Source organism: Vipera ursinii (genome assembly GCF_947247035.1).
Source record: "Vipera ursinii genome assembly, chromosome: 15".
Taxonomy (NCBI): domain Eukaryota; kingdom Metazoa; phylum Chordata; class Lepidosauria; order Squamata; family Viperidae; genus Vipera; species Vipera ursinii.
The window spans coordinates 2395565-2410537 of NC_139528.1; the positions used below are offsets into that span (position 1 = coordinate 2395565).

Below are 14973 nucleotides of genomic sequence, written 5' to 3' on the forward strand. Positions count from 1 at the left end.
CGAGCAATCCTGCCTCTGGGTGGGCCTTTTTGACTTGGCAAGGGGCACCCGGAGGTCTTCTAGTCCAACCCCCAAACCCACCCCCACCCCGCCCGCTCAGAATAGAGAATAACGGAGTTGGAAGGGACCTTGGAGGTCTTCTAGTCCAACCCCCAAACCCACCCCCACCCCGCCCGCTCAGAATAGAGAATAAGTTGGAAGGGACCTTGGAGGTCCTCTAGTCCCAACCCTATCCCATTTCAGACAAATGGCTTCTTTAAAAGCCTCCAGCGGTGGAGCACTCGCAACTTCTGAAGGAGGTTGGGTATGTGTGTGTGTGGGGGTGGGTGGGCGCGTTCCTGCCGCTGGGCGGCCCTTTCCACTTTGGGGCACCCAGAGATCCTCTAGCCCAACCCACCGCTCCTGGAAAGATGCCTTGGGAGGGAAAGGGGAGGGGGGCTGACTTGTTTGGCAACTGCTGTCTAGGCCCACCGAGAAGGGGTGTGTGTGTGGGGGGGGTGGAGAGCTGAGGGTCTGGCGCTGGCCCAGGGCAAGGCGTGAACCCCGGGGCGGCCGCTTGGGGGTCAGCCGGCGCTCTCCGCCTCTCTTCCCGGCCCAGCAGGGGCGGCACCTCCGCCCAGTACTTAAAGCCGCGGCTGGGGCTGCTCGCTTCGGTTTAGGAGAGGCAGCCAGCCAGCGCGGCAGGGAGCGAAAAGCAGCCCAGGGCAAGCTGGTACGCGCCGTCGGAGAAGGCGAAAAGAAAGAAAAAGGAAAAAAAAAAGGAGGGAAGAGAGTAGGAAAGAAGGAAGCGAGCAAGCCAAGCCAGGAAAGGAAAGAAGGTAAAGAAGGAAAGGAAAGAGGAGAGCCGAGACTGCGGGCCGATGGGTCTCCCGTCCTGGACCCCGCTGCTGGCTCTCTGCTGCGCCCTGGGCCTGGCGTCTGGACAGAGGCACACGGTCTTCTGGAACAGCACCAACCCCAAGTGAGTTCGCGGGTCGGGGCGCTGGGAAAGTTGGGGAGGGGGCGCAGGGCAGGCAAGCCTCCGGGCTGGGGAAAACAGACACCCTCTTTAACCCCCCCCGCCCCCCGCCTTCCAAGCCGGGTCGAGCTGGCCCAGGGCTAGGCGCCTTCCAGGCGGGCTTCCTGCGCGGATGGAGACCCCCTTCTCTCCCCCCCTTCCCAGACTGGGAAACGGCGGGGGTCTCCGGTTTCAGCGGAGGCCCCCTCTCTGGCTGGCCCACCCAGCTGGCTTCCAGACCCCCCACCCCACCCCCACCCCCCCAAAAGAGGGATTCGGATGGCTGGCCAATGCGTCTCGCTGCGCTTGGTTTCCTGAAGGCAGCCCACCTCCTCAATTAGAAAATTGCGGAGCGGCTCAGGGAGCCGGGCCAAGCCTTTTGGATCGGGAAGAAGAGGAGTCTGCCCCCACAAGGCCACGACCCCCACCTCTCTCTCTCTCTCTCTCTCTCACACACACACAATCACACACACACACACACACACACACACACACACACACGGTGCCCACTTCCAGCGTCCAACGCCTCCAGATCTGTGCGTTTCCCCTGCTTGTTTTCTCTCCAAAAACACCCAGAGTGCCACCACCTCTCTCTCTCTCTCTCTCACACACACACACACACACACACACACACACACACAAACACAGACACAAACCCGGTGCCCACTTCCAGCGTCCAACGCCTCCAGATCTGTGCGTTTCCCCTGCTTGTTTTCTCCCCAAAAACACCCAGAGTGCCACCACCCCTAAGCCGGGACCCTTTCAATCTGGGGGCCCAAACCTTGCCAGCCTTCTCCGCGTGCAAAATTGCACGTTTGCACAACCACCCCCTTTTCCTTCTCTGCTGATCTCTCCCCCACCCCACCCTAACCCACCACCACCACCACCCGTGCGTCTCTCTTTCTCTCTCTCTCTCTTTCTGCTCTCTAGCATTTTGCTACTGAGAGTTAGACCCCCCCACACACACCGAACCTTGATTGACAGCTGGGTCTCCCTCCTGTGAGCGGGAGAAGGCAACTTCGTGGCGGGGCAGGGGGGGGGGAAGACTCAAGAGAAAGGGGTCGGTTGCGTCCCCCCCCTCCTGTCTCCACCTTGGCAGGAGGGGATGGAAGAGAGCTAGAATTTGTAAACATCCAGTGTGTAGGCCTTCCTTGGCAGCCAGCCCGTACCTGGGCATAGTCACAAGGGTGTAAACCAGGAGGAGGAGGAGGAGGAGGAGGAGGAGACAGCCGTGCTAGGAAAGAGAAGGCGGTGCCACTAACTATTATTATTATTATTGTTATTATTATTGTTGTTGTTATTCTTAATGAAGGAGAATATTTGTAGCTCAGGGTTGAAATGAGGAGTCCTTGGTGCTCTTTGAGCTTCTCCTTCTCTTTCTTGCTCTTCTCTTTCTCTTTCTCCTTCTTCTGCTTCTCCTCCTTCTCTCTCTCTTTCTCCCTCTCCTCTTTCTTCTCCTCTTTCTCTTCCTCCTCCCTCTCCTTCTCCTTCTTTCTATTAATAATGAGTATTAAATTTAGAGTAGTTAGGGTAATGGCACGTCTGGAAGAAAACAAGCAAACTCAAGAGACCACCAAGGACATTTATTATTATTATTATTATTATTATTATTATTATTATTATTATTATTATTATTATTATTATTATTATCCGCTTATCTCGATGTGGAGCACTTCTAGGCGGCTCTTGGCTTCAATTTTATTTTAACCTGTATATATTGTACTGTTTTAATTTGCCCTGTAAACTGCCCTGAGTCCCTCGGGAAAAGGGCGGTATATAAATCTAAATAAATAAATAAATAAATAAATAAATAACCCCTGGCTGCGCCTCCTCGCAGTTTATTTATTTATTTTATTTTTATTTATTTTTATTACATTTATATCCCACCCTTCTCCGAAGACTCAGGGCGGCTTACAAGTTTAGCAGTAGCTCCTAGCCCTAAGCGGTGCCATCCTTTGCCAACCTGAAAAATTCCCCTTCTTCTAAGCCGGGTTAAGGTGGTCAGAAATGCCTTTCAAACCAGCTTTCTAATACAGCTTCAGTATTCTGAGCAAGGGCGGGTGGGTTTTGTTTCGAACATGGCTTGCCAGTCCGGAATGACTTTCAAGTGGCGGGGAGTTCCGACGGCTATCTTTCTCCTCCCGGGGTGATTCTGTGGGCCCGGGTCCCGCCACGTCGGCAACGGTCTGTGAATCTGCCTTGAAGCAAGGCGGGGTGTTCCTGCTCCTGCGGGGCAGGGTGGGGGGGGGGAGGAGAGGGAGAAAGTGAGAGTTTGGACTGGGTTCAAAAGTTGGGGCGATAGGACCGTGGGGATGGGGGAAGAGATCCAGGCATGGGGATCGAGGCAGAAGGAAGAAAGAGAGAGGATCTTGTGGTCCTGTGTGTGTGTGGTGGTGTTTTTTTCCTCCTTTCCAGATTGATCTCGGGGTGATGCCACTGGAGTTTGCGGGGGGGTGCGTGCACCCGTGCCCGCAGAGGTGTGCCTCTGAGCGTAAGACGAGGGCAAGGTTTCCCTCTGGCACCCGCAGGGTTAATCTCATCGGGGGTGGGGGGGAGGATTGTTTTGCAGAGATTGTCTGGCTTTGCAGGGAAGCCAGGGGGCAGCTGCATCCTGTTGTGAAAGCTTCAAGGCTGGGGGCTCTCCAGGTGGTCTTCTTTCCCTCCCCTCTCCTACCCAGCTTGTCCCTCTCCCCCATTCCCTGATGATTTTTTTTTAAAAAAAGTTTTTTTTATTTTCCTCCCCATTTCTTCCTTCTTTCCCTCGGGCTGAAATTCTAAGCAGGCTGCCCAGATGTCGGCACTACACCTCCCCTGTTGCTTTGCCACAGGCCCACGGAGCGCAGATGGAGGAAAGCGAAGGGGTTAGGGTTATTTATTTATCCGTCCAATTTGTTCGCCACTCAGCATTTGGGCGACGCTGGAAGAAGCTCCCGGGTCTAAATCCTCCTCGGCTCCAGAAACGGACTTGGTGATTTGGAACCGGCCTACCTCTAAGGTAGAGGGAACATTTAATAGGAAGAACAGACTTGGAAGGGACCTTGGAGGTCATCTAGTCCAACCCACTGCTCAGGCAGGAAACCCTACACCATTTCAGACCAGTGGCTGTCCAGTCTCTTCTTAAAAACCACCAGTGACAACTTAAAAACCACCAGCCACCACTTCTAGTGGCAAGCAGTTCCACTGGTTGATTGTCTTAACTGTTAGGAAATTTTCTCCTTAATTCCCAGGTTGCTTCTCTCCTTGATTAGTTTCCACCCGTCGCTTCTTGTCCTGCCTTCAGACGCTTTGGAGGAGAGGTGGGCACCCCCCCGTCTGTTATTCCAGCTCTGTTATTCTGTATTCTGAGTAGGGGGTTGGACTAGAGGACCTCCGAGGCCCTGGGATTCTCTTGTTCTCATGAAGCGGCTTCCACAGAGACTCTCCTTCCGAGAATCAAGCGCGGGAGAAAATTAACTTTTGAGATGTGACTGCGGAGATGGAGCCTCCACTCGCAGGAGCACTCTACCTCTTTTGTCAGAGCTCAGAAACTCCCCCCCCTCCCCGCAAGAGCTTGCTCAGAGGCCTCTCTAGAAGCCCCGGACTCTGAGCACAACGTTGACTCTTACCTGCCCCTCCCCACTCCCAAATCTTGCAAGGCCAAAAAAAAAAAAAAAAGGACCTGCACTCTGCATGTGCTCAGAAGCCCTCTCGCTTTTTCTGTGTCTCAGCTTTGGACACAGGCAAAAAAAAAACGAGGAGGGTCTCTCGCCTTTGTAGAAGGATTTGCGCCATCAGGTCATCTCCTCCCTACCCCCCCCTTTAAAAAAAAAAGGCTGGACTTTTGATCAACATTGCAGAAGTTCAACCAGGTGGAAAATCTTGGCAAGGCCAGGCGCGGGGGAAAGTTAGTAGGAGGAGAGAAGTCCAGGCCGGTCAGCCAAGCCTTCTTTTCCCAGGGCAGGCGCCCTGCTGGCCTGGGGCCTCTAACTTCCCGCCAGCCCTGGACAGCGGCCAAGGGATGGCGCCAGGGTTATCCGGGGCAGGAAGCCTGGCTGTTTTTCGGGGACAAACATCTTGCAAAGTTTTTTTCCCCTCCTTCTTTCTGAAGACAGAAAAGTTGTTTTGTCAAAGCGCCTGCCGAGGATGACAACTCCGGTGTATGTGTGTGTGTGTGGGGGAACAGAGGGAGGGGCTGTGTTTTTTTAGGATTGGTGGAGGGGGGAAAGAAAGAAAACAACCCAGGTAGTTATTGTGGGCGATTCGAATCCGGCCCCGGGCGAGGCCAAGCGAGACGTGGGGAGACATTCAACTCGGATGGAGTTTCTTTGTTGCAGCCAGCCGTGCGAGCGCGGTTTAATGTCGAGAGCCCACCGTCGTCGTATCTCAGGGCAGGGCCCCCCCTTTTAATTTCAGACCTGGGGTGATTGGCACTCCTCTTGCCCACTTAATTCCTGCACACACACATACACCCCCCTTTTCCTGACCCTTTCCTCCCCCCCAAAAAATGCCATCTCCTAAGTTCAACCAGCCTTTTCTTCATGCCCCAAACACTTTTTCCAGATGTTTGGAACAAAAGAAAGCAGGGGGAAAACATCTGAAGAACATCTGGAGGGCGGCCCACTGCCTGTCCGGGACTGGTGATTATTTTTTTCATGGTTGGTTCAGGCAACACACACACACACACACACACACACACACACAAACACCTTCCAGCTCAGCTAAAAATTTTCCCTTTTTTGCTGTGTTCGCTTTTTGGCTAACTTAGCTAACTTTTTGGCTAACTTAGCCGGATGCGTTTTGGGGGGTGGGGAGGCCACCATCCTGGGTGATCTTTGCAAACAGGGGTCGGATCCTGGGTGGTGTGAACCCCCCCCCCCCAGGGCAGGGTGGGAGGCAGGCTGGGTGGGAGGCGAGAGCCCTTTCAAGCCATCTCTCTCTCTCTCTGCAAGGATGCTAAAAGTGGTTTATTGCTCCAGCGTGGATCCGCAGCCCTGGCGGGGTTGTCAAACCGGTTTGGGAGAAGCCTTAGTTTGTTCCTTCATTCCCAGATGTGTGTGTGGGGAAGCGGATAAACCTTTAATAACTAATTTTGCCCTTTGGAATGCAGTTTCTCCAGAGGCCGGGATAGGATAGGCCGACTTAAAAGAGGGACATCGTTGTTTTTTCCCCGGGAGGGGGGCACCATCCATCTTAAGCAGGTTGGCAGAACAAACCAGCATTTCCCTCCCCCCCTCCCACAAGATGAACGTCCTGCCTCTTCTTGGAGGACAACAGAAACCATGTTTTTAATCCTGGCAAGGAATCCTCACGCAGAGTTTTTGCTTGTGGGGCGCGTCCGCCATTACGAGCCGAATTTTCTTGGCTAAGCAAGGCGCTTGTTCAGTGTTCAAGGCGCCCGGCTTTACGGCCTTTTTTGCCACGGTCGTTAAGCGCATCGCTGCAGGTGTGGAGGGAACCAGGTGGTCGCTAAACGAATCTGGATTTCCCCTTATAGACTTGGCTGGTCGGAAGTCGGACAGATTGTTAATTGTCCACAGGGCAATTAACCAGTGGAACAGCTTGCCACCTGAAATTGTGGGTGCTCCATCACTGGAGGTTTTTAAGGCTAGAGTAGAGAGTTACTTGTCCGAGATGCTGTAAATTCTCCTGCTTGAGCAGGGGGCTGGACTAGAAGACCTTCAAGGTCCCTTCCAGCTTATTCTATTTTATTCTATTATTCTATTCTATTCTATTCTATTCTATTCTATTCTATTCTATTCTATTCTATTCTATTCTATTCTATTCTATTCTATTCTATTCTATTATTATTAAATGGCAAGCACGTGATCCTGAGATTTGGCAACGGATGTAAAATCCATGCTTGAACTTTTCACATGACCCTGGGGTTTCTGTGATGGTCGTAAGTATAAGGACTTGTCCTAAGTCGCTTTTTTTCAGGACCGTTGCAACCTCAGTCACTAAAACGAACGGTCGTTAAATTGAGGATGAGCCCTATTCTTCATTTTGACCCACTGCAAGTCCGTCTGGCAGCAAAATAGCAAATGCTGAATCTCCCAAACAAAAATACATGAGGAATAATCGGTGTAAAAATGGCGAGACCATGAAAATGTGTAAAAATAGGGTGTCTGGCTGTGATCAAAATCGAAAAAGAAATCTTGCAGAGTAAGATCCAACGTTGCTGACTCTTACAAGCGTTATGTAGCGATATATTTGTGGTTTTTTTTTAAAAAATAGATTAAATGGAAGTATAGCAATTGTGCGTTCCTTCACAGAAGAGGAGGGGTTCAAAATGCAGATTATGTCACTTCTTCCCCCCCATCATCACCCGTAAAAAGTCAAGGACCTTGAAAAGAGCCACAGAAGGGAATTTTTTGTGTGCAATGGGATTTACTCCCTGCATCCCCATTTACATGTAAATAATAATAATAATAATAATAATAATAATAATAATAATAATAATAATAATAATAATAAGAATAATAAGAATAATAATAATATCATTGGGAGGGACCTTGGAGGTCATCTAGTCCAACCCCCTGCTCAGGCAGGAAACCCTATCCCATTTCACACAAATGGTTGTCCAGTCCCTTTTTCTCCAGCTTCTGGAGGCAGGTAGTTCCACTGGTTAATTGTTCTAACTCTTCTGACCTTGTTTAATGATTGTTTACAATGGCACTGAAAAAGCAACTTAGGACCGTTTTTCACACTTAACAACCGTTCCAGCATCCCCACGGTTCATGTCATCAAAATTGGCCACTGACTCGTACTTACGACGGTCACGGTGTCCAGGGGTCATTATGCGTTGAAATTGATTGTAAGTAAGCTCAGCGTCTCGGCCAGCCTAGCCTTGGCTGGGGCTGATAGGAACTGGAGTTATTGCATAAAGTTTGGGAGGCCTTTGTTGATACGGTGCGATTGTTAACGTCAGTCATTCCAAGACACGCTTGGCTGAAAGAAAACAGTGTTTAATTTCCATTTATTGGATTTGCAAAGAGGCCCGACTGAAAAACGACACGATTAAAAAAGAGATTTTTTAAAAAACAGCAAGGAATTGGAGACGGTAAAGCTAAGGAATGTATTTAAACAGCCAAACAAATTTCCGGGGAATTGAAGATAGGCCTAGCAAATCTGGGGGGAAAAACTCTGCGGCTGTCCGGAGAATAAAACTGGATTTGAAATAATCCATCCTCAGGAAGAATACCTTATGATTTAATTATTAAATTGATTGACAGGCCTCCTCGTTATTTAGCTAATGGTGGCCCTTAAGATGCTCTTGGTCAGCCTGTGTAAAAACAATCCTTGATTTATGGCTTATCACGCTCAATTTGACTGCTTTTTTTTTGCTATCGTTATTATGCAAATCACCGCGGTCATTCAAGGAATCACAGGGTCGTTAAGCAAATCTATCTTTTCTGTCTTGACTGTAGATTCCTTAAAAGCAATCCCTTACTCTCTCAGGGGAGGCAGGGTCTACCTTGCAGGGTTCTTGGTAAGGATGATTAAGAAGACGCCGAATGAAGTTTGAAAAAGTTTTGGAAGTTTTTAAGCCTTCGTTTTACATCGGTTTTAGGTTTCAGAGGGAGGATTACACTGTCGAGGTGCGTCTGAACGAATATTTGGATATCATCTGTCCGCACTACGAGGATAACAGCGTCCCCGTCCATTCCATGGAGCGCTACACCTTGTACCTGGTCGAACGAGAGGAGTACGACACGTGCAAACCACGCTCTAAGGATCAGGTCCGCTGGCAATGCAACCGGCCGGATGCCCTCCACGGTCCGGAGCGGCTTTCCGAAAAATTCCAGCGTTTCACGCCGTTCACCCTCGGCAAAGAATTCAGAGAGGGCCACGAATATTATTACATCTGTAAGTCTCCTTTTGGGAGAAACTCGCGCTTTCATTTACGGCAGGAGCATCCCCACTAAAAATCAGGCACAGAAAATTTAAGAGATAAAATACAAGATGGAAGGAAGGAAGGAAGGAAGGAAGGAAGGAAGGAAGGAAGGAAGGAAGGAAGGAAGGAAGGAAGGAAGGAAGGAAGGAAAAAGAATAACAGACTAACAGTTTGAAGGGACCTTGGAGGTCTTCTAGTCCACCCCCCCTGCACAAGTAGGAGACTCTATGCCATTTTACACAAATGTTTGTAAAGAATCTCTTCTTAAAAACCAGCAGTGATGAAGGAAGGAAGGAAGGAAGGAAGGAAGGAAGGAAGGAAGGAAGGAAGGAAGGAAGGAAGGAAGGAAGGAAGGAAGAAAAGAATAACAGACTAACAGTTTGAAGGGACCTTGGAGGTCTTCTAGTCCACCCTCCTGCACAAGTAGGAGACTCTATGCCATTTTACACAAATGTTTGTAAAGAATCTCTTCTTTAAAACCAGCAGTGATGAAGGAAGGAAGGAAGGAAGGAAGGAAGGAAGGAAGGAAGGAAGGAAGGAATAGCAGAATAACAGAATTGGAAGGGACCTTAGAGGTCATCTAGTCCAACCCCCTGCTCAAACAGGAGACCCTACACCATTTCACACAAATAGCCATCCAGTCCCTTCTTGAAAACCTCCAGTGTTGGAGCATCCACAACGTCTGGAGGCAAGCCGTTCCGCTGGTTAAATTGGGCTCCAAAACTACAGCCGTTTAAAAATACGAATGCTCTGCAAATTCTTCTTGGAATACTCCAGGCTAGAGAAGGGCGTATCCTATCCTTTTGCTCTTCCAATTTTCTCTTTTCTCTTGATTCTCGCCAGCATTTTTAATAGTTTTCCTCTCTTGTTTTTTTCTTTCTCCTCTTGGTTAGCAAAACCAATCCATCGGCACCGAGATTCCTGCCTGAAATTGAAGGTGAAGGTGCTTGGGAAGAAAAGTAAGTATTTTAGCATTTAAATACTTCATTGCTTTTCCAATTTATTTATATTTATTTTAATCCCCTTTATATCCCGCCCTTCTCCGAAGACTCAGGGCGGCTTACAATCTAAGCACAAATCAAATGTGCTTAGCAATTTTGGGTTGTCTCAAACTGCTAAGCTTGTAAGCCGCCCTGAGTCTTCGGAGAAGGGCGGGATATAAATGGGATTAAAATAAATAAATAAAAAATAAATAAAAGCACCAGGATTACCTCCAAAGAATATCGGTAGGGATGAAGGAAGCGACGTCGCCACAGTTACGTCTTTGCACCCTTTCATGGTTCAGACTTACCGCCCACCGTCTCTTCAGCCACTCAGGGTGGGGCATTCAGGTGGTCTTTTTTTCAATGGCGCCTCGTTTAGCGACCTTTCAGAGTTGCGACCGTGATGAAAAAGTAAGTTGACCTCCCGTCCTGGCCTTCACAGCTTTTGCGGGTCTGTAAAGTGAAGCAAAGCTGATGGCAACATGAATATTTCACTTAGGGACTGCTTCGCTGAACAACCGAGTTGCCGGCCCCCATTATGGTCGCTAAATGAGGACAACTTGAATGGTGCTTCATATTCTGCTTTACTAACTTAACAACCGCAGATTGTTAAGTTAGATTGCCCCAAACGGGGCAAAACTCACTGAACAAAATGTTTCACTCAGCAACATAAATTTTGGGTTCAGTTGTGGTCGTAAGTTGAGGACTACCTGTAAAACACACCTGGAGAAAAAGAGAGAGAAGGATGTGAGGTTCAAGCTGGAAGGGGAAGGGGAAGGGGTTCTCAGGATTCAGCGTATCCTGTTTTTTGGGGGTGTCTGAACTTAACAGTGTTCTTTCTTCCATTGTAGCTCAGATACCACCCGGCCACGTGCCCACGCAGAAGGGAAAACTTCAATCAGGTAGGTCTATAAATGGAATTCTTGGAAATTGTGGGGCTGGGGGTGTCCTCATCCCACGGATAAATCATTAGAAATCCATGGGGTCCATACGAGACACAAGTGACCCTCTTCCATGCAGAATGAGACAAACATCCCCCCCTTATTTCTTTCCTCGCTGATCTCCGCAGACGATCCGGATGCCACGATGTTGCGCAGCGTGGGGCACAATTCCGCCCCCCGGCTTGGCAGCCCCCTGCCCTTCATCAACCTCTTGCTGCTGGTCTTCATCTTTCGGGGGCCCTGAAGGGAATCTCGGACCCTGACTGAACCCCCCCGGATTGAGCCAGGCAGGGTGGACTCCGACGAGATCCACGCGGTGAGCGAGGCAGCACCATGGGTCTTCACTATTATCAAGCTCAAAACCGTTGGTAGCACAAGGCGCGGGGAGGCGCGACACACGTCGTAGGCGTGGGAAAGGCGGTGTGCAAATCAGCTCTCTCGTTCTCGAGAAAGAACTCGTTGGACTCCCGGTGAGGAGAAAGCAATGCGGCGAGCTGATGACGTGTCCTCTGCAGGTCGGAGACGTGTCCTCCGCGAGTCAGTGATGCCGAGGATCCTGCCAAAGTTGGATGGACTTCGTTGGACTTTTCGAGCAAACTTTATTGGGACTTTTCGAGCAAACTTTGTTAGACTTTCCGAGCAAAGTTCATTGGACGTTTCGAGCAAACTTGGCTGGATGTTTCGAGCAAAATACGTTGGGACTTTTCGAGCAAACCTTGTTAGACTTTTCGAGCAAAGTTCATGGGACGTTTCGAGCAAACTTCATTGGATGTTTCGAGCAAAATACTTTGGGACTTTTCGAGCAAACTTCGTTGGACTTTTCAAGCAAGGTATAAGACAGACACAGGCTGCTTCCAAAACCACCCACTTCCCTCGGGACCTCCGAGATCATGTGAATAATTTATCAGACTTAAAAAACAGGCAGGACCTGAATTCAAAGAGGATCCCCGCCCCGGTGACTTTTATCTTCCCTTCGTCGAACTTTTGTCCTCACAATCCGGACAGAAAGGCTGTGTCCAGAGGATATAGATTCAAGATCTCGGATCAGTACTATTTATTAGAACGGAAGATGAAGGTGACAAACCCAGTTTGGCAGCAAGGATCGCAATTTCAAAAGAGGCTTGGAAAAGGGTGGAATTTTCGAGAAGAAGGGGAAAATTTATTTTCTCTTATGCTTTTTATTGCGGGGTATTTTTTTTATTTGTAAAAAAAAAAGAATAAAAAAGAATAAATGACACCAAACTAGCTGGCTGTGGTTCAACTGGGCAACCTTGTTTTGTGAAACGAGAGGGCCGAGCGCGGGAGATCAGTGGGTGGGGCCTAAAGCAAGGGGGCGGAGCCTGGTGGCAGAGGCAAAAAACATAGTTTTTCTTGCTGGAACGATTCTGTAAATGGAATTTACAAAGTACAAAGGCTAAAATCTTCCTTGCAAATTGTTTTGCTTTGATTCGGATCCCAACTATTATATTTCCTGCCTCAAGGGGCCCAGGTGAAGATGCGAGGGCAACCTTTGAAGCCTGATGTTATTATGGTCTGTTAAAATGTCTGGAGTGATTTGTTTCGGGGATATTGGGGGGAGCCAGGTGGCCCAACAACATGGGATCGAAGGAAACGAAACTTGCCGGTCGCCAAGATTTTTCAAAGCTCCTTTGATGCATTTTTAACGATGCTTTAATTCGCCTTTTCACCTGGTTTTCTCCCTGGCTGATAAAATACAGTTCTTATTTCACAGAAGAACATAAATAAAACAAGGGGAAGCATTATTGGAAAAAAAACAACAAATAAAAATAAGCAGGCGTCCACCGGTTTGCAGTCCTGAAGTCAAACCCCACACTTTTAACCTTTTAACCACTCAGAGTCGCTTTGAAACGAGACCATCCGCAAATACATTTCATCATAATAAATAAAGCAGCTCCGCAGTTCTCAGCCCAATGGCTTGGGTAGTGCCAAGCATTATTTTATGTTACTTGTTTTTTAAAAATAGTCTTTTGTGGTTTTTTTTATTGCAATATTGCCTCAATCCTGGAGGGTGAAAGAACTGCGACTAGAGTCATGCGTGCTCTTTAGCCCGCTGCAGAATCTGGATTTGGCAGGTTGCAAAGCCGATATAATCTTGTGTTTGCTGAAGTCCATGCAAACAATCCGTAGTTTGCTTTAGGGCAAACCACGTTGTATGGGGCATATATATATATATATATATATTCTTTTATAGTGCAGTGTCATCACCTTGCTGTCAGGGCAGGTATAACCAAGGAGCTAATTCACTGCCTGAAATTCACTGCCGGATACTTGACAACTGACTCGCACGTACGACGGCCACTTCACAACCTTGTGACTAAATGACTGCAGTGATTCCCTTAACAGGAACAAAAAAGGTCGTAAAACGGGGCAAAACTCCCTCAATGACTGACTCGCTTAGCGACGGACATTCGGGGTAAATGGTGGTCGTAAGTCAAGGACTTCCCCTTATATGAATTACACCTGGTTGCAAATGGCTGAATTTTGATCCCAGGACCGTGGGGAAGCTACGACAGTCGTTAAGTGTGAAAAAGGCTCCTCAGTCACTTTTTTTTTTACAGTACGCTTTTGCAAAACAGCCACTAAAAGAGCCGGCGTAAGCCGAGGACTGCCTACAGCAGCCGTGAGCCATTATTTCAACCTGGCCCATCACAGAAAGCCAGGAAAGGAGAGGCTGGTAAATCAGAGGCAGTTAATCGCATTTAAGCCTTGTTTTGAGAAGAGGCATCATCGGTCTGTGCCAGCTAAGCTGATGAAGAGAAAGGGAAAAATTGTCGAAAGGTGAATGACATCACGGTCGGCAAATTAAAATAAAATAAAATGCACTGGATGTTCGCTCTCTCGTCTTTGAAGGAAATCTTGCAACGTGGAGATTCTTTTAAATTTCTTTTTGTGTGTGTGTGTGTGTGTGATGGCTTTGTAGTCGGATCCAGGAGAAATTATCCGACGGTGGCGGCAGGACAGCCGCAGTAACTGGGTTGTCCTGACTTGTCGGGCCGAGTGCGTCCGTGCGCATTTTGCCTTTTCTTTCTTTTTTTTAAAACAAAAATCAGGATTATGCTGCCACAGCAGGTTTGGGAACTGGGAGAGTGACCCAGCCAGACAAGTTGTGCTATTCAGGGTTTTGTGGTCCAGCTGGAGAAAAACCGAGGAAGGAGGATCACGCGCGTTTATTTTTCTCTGTCTTCCAAATTCACCAACGCAACTGTAAAAGTCGAGAAATTCGGGGAGGTGTGAAGCTGGTAATTAATGGGGGGGGGGGGGAACCAAGCTTGGTGGGAAAATGACATAAATTTCAATCCCTCCCACCCCCTCTTTTTTTTAAAAAAAAATTCCTTTTCTGATGATTTTAATCCCAGGGCAGGAAAGAGGGAGAAATAATTGACAGTAGGTCCTTGACAAACAAGAGATGTTTGCTTTTTTTCTTCAATATTTCTGTTTTTTCCTTTCTTCAGCTCCGAGTTGCAAAGACCCTCAAAAAAAGAAAAGTGCAGCCCCCCCCCCCAAATTCTGGGTTTCAGCACTGTGTAGCTTAATGTTTTGCCAAACTGGCAACTTTTAAGATGTGCGGACTTCAGCTCCCGGAATTCACTTGGCTGGTGGGGAATTCTGGGAATTTGAAGTCCACCCAGCTTGTAAAAAACAAAACTCTTCCCCCCCCCCTTTTTTTTGAAAAAAACTCCGCACCCTGCCTTCCTCTCCTTTCTTCCCATCCTCGGGACGCCAAAGGGAGACTGCTCCTGCACGAGGAGGTTCATTGTCCAAGCTGAGATTGGAGGGAGGATCTTATTCTGCTCTCCTGTTTCTTTTAGGGGGTGCAATATTTGCTTTGGTGTGTGTGTGTGTGTGTGTTTGTGTGTGTGTGTGTGTCTGCCTCAAGTGCCCATGAGCTTGGAGTTTTCGCTTGGCACGGCCAAACGGGATGAGTTGTGCTTTTGGGGACACACCCTTGAGGATAATGCAATTAATCTGTACGAGATTGTGGGTGGTTCTGGGCGGGGGGGAAAGTGAGTTGCACCACCCCCACCCCCCAAAAAAATCCCGCCTTCTTTGTGTGCCAGATGATATGATTAAATCGAACAATAATGAAGGTATAAGACTTTCACACCAGCAAGTCAACCTGGCATTGATTGATTGAGTCAATCTTTTCATTCCTCATTC

At 48.5% G+C, this 14973-nt stretch overlaps 1 protein-coding gene across 1 annotated transcript; it reads left to right on the forward strand.

Annotated features, from left to right (window-relative positions):
• The first annotated feature begins 335 nt into the window (after window positions 1-335).
• Window positions 336-12258, forward strand: EFNA1 (ephrin A1). Its single transcript, XM_083374130.1, has 5 exons — window positions 336-961; window positions 8547-8842; window positions 9764-9829; window positions 10705-10755; window positions 10923-12258. The coding sequence occupies exons 1-5, from the start codon at window positions 861-863 to the stop codon at window positions 11036-11038; spliced, it is 630 nt and encodes a 209-aa protein (XP_083230256.1). The 5' UTR covers window positions 336-860; the 3' UTR covers window positions 11039-12258.
• Window positions 12259-14973: the final 2715 nt, after the last annotated feature.

What these genes read in the sequence shown, in the direction of transcription:
- EFNA1 (XM_083374130.1), top strand. Translation starts at nt 861, where the DNA reads ATGGGTCTCCCGTCCTGGACCCCGCTGCTGGCTCTCTGCTGCGCCCTG. An exon ending in TGGAACAGCACCAACCCCAA is followed by an intron (nt 962 to 8,546) that starts GTGAGTTCGCGG and finishes CATCGGTTTTAG; the next exon opens with GTTTCAGAGGGAGGATTACA. An exon ending in CCACGAATATTATTACATCT is followed by an intron (nt 8,843 to 9,763) that starts GTAAGTCTCCTT and finishes CCTCTTGGTTAG; the next exon opens with CAAAACCAATCCATCGGCAC.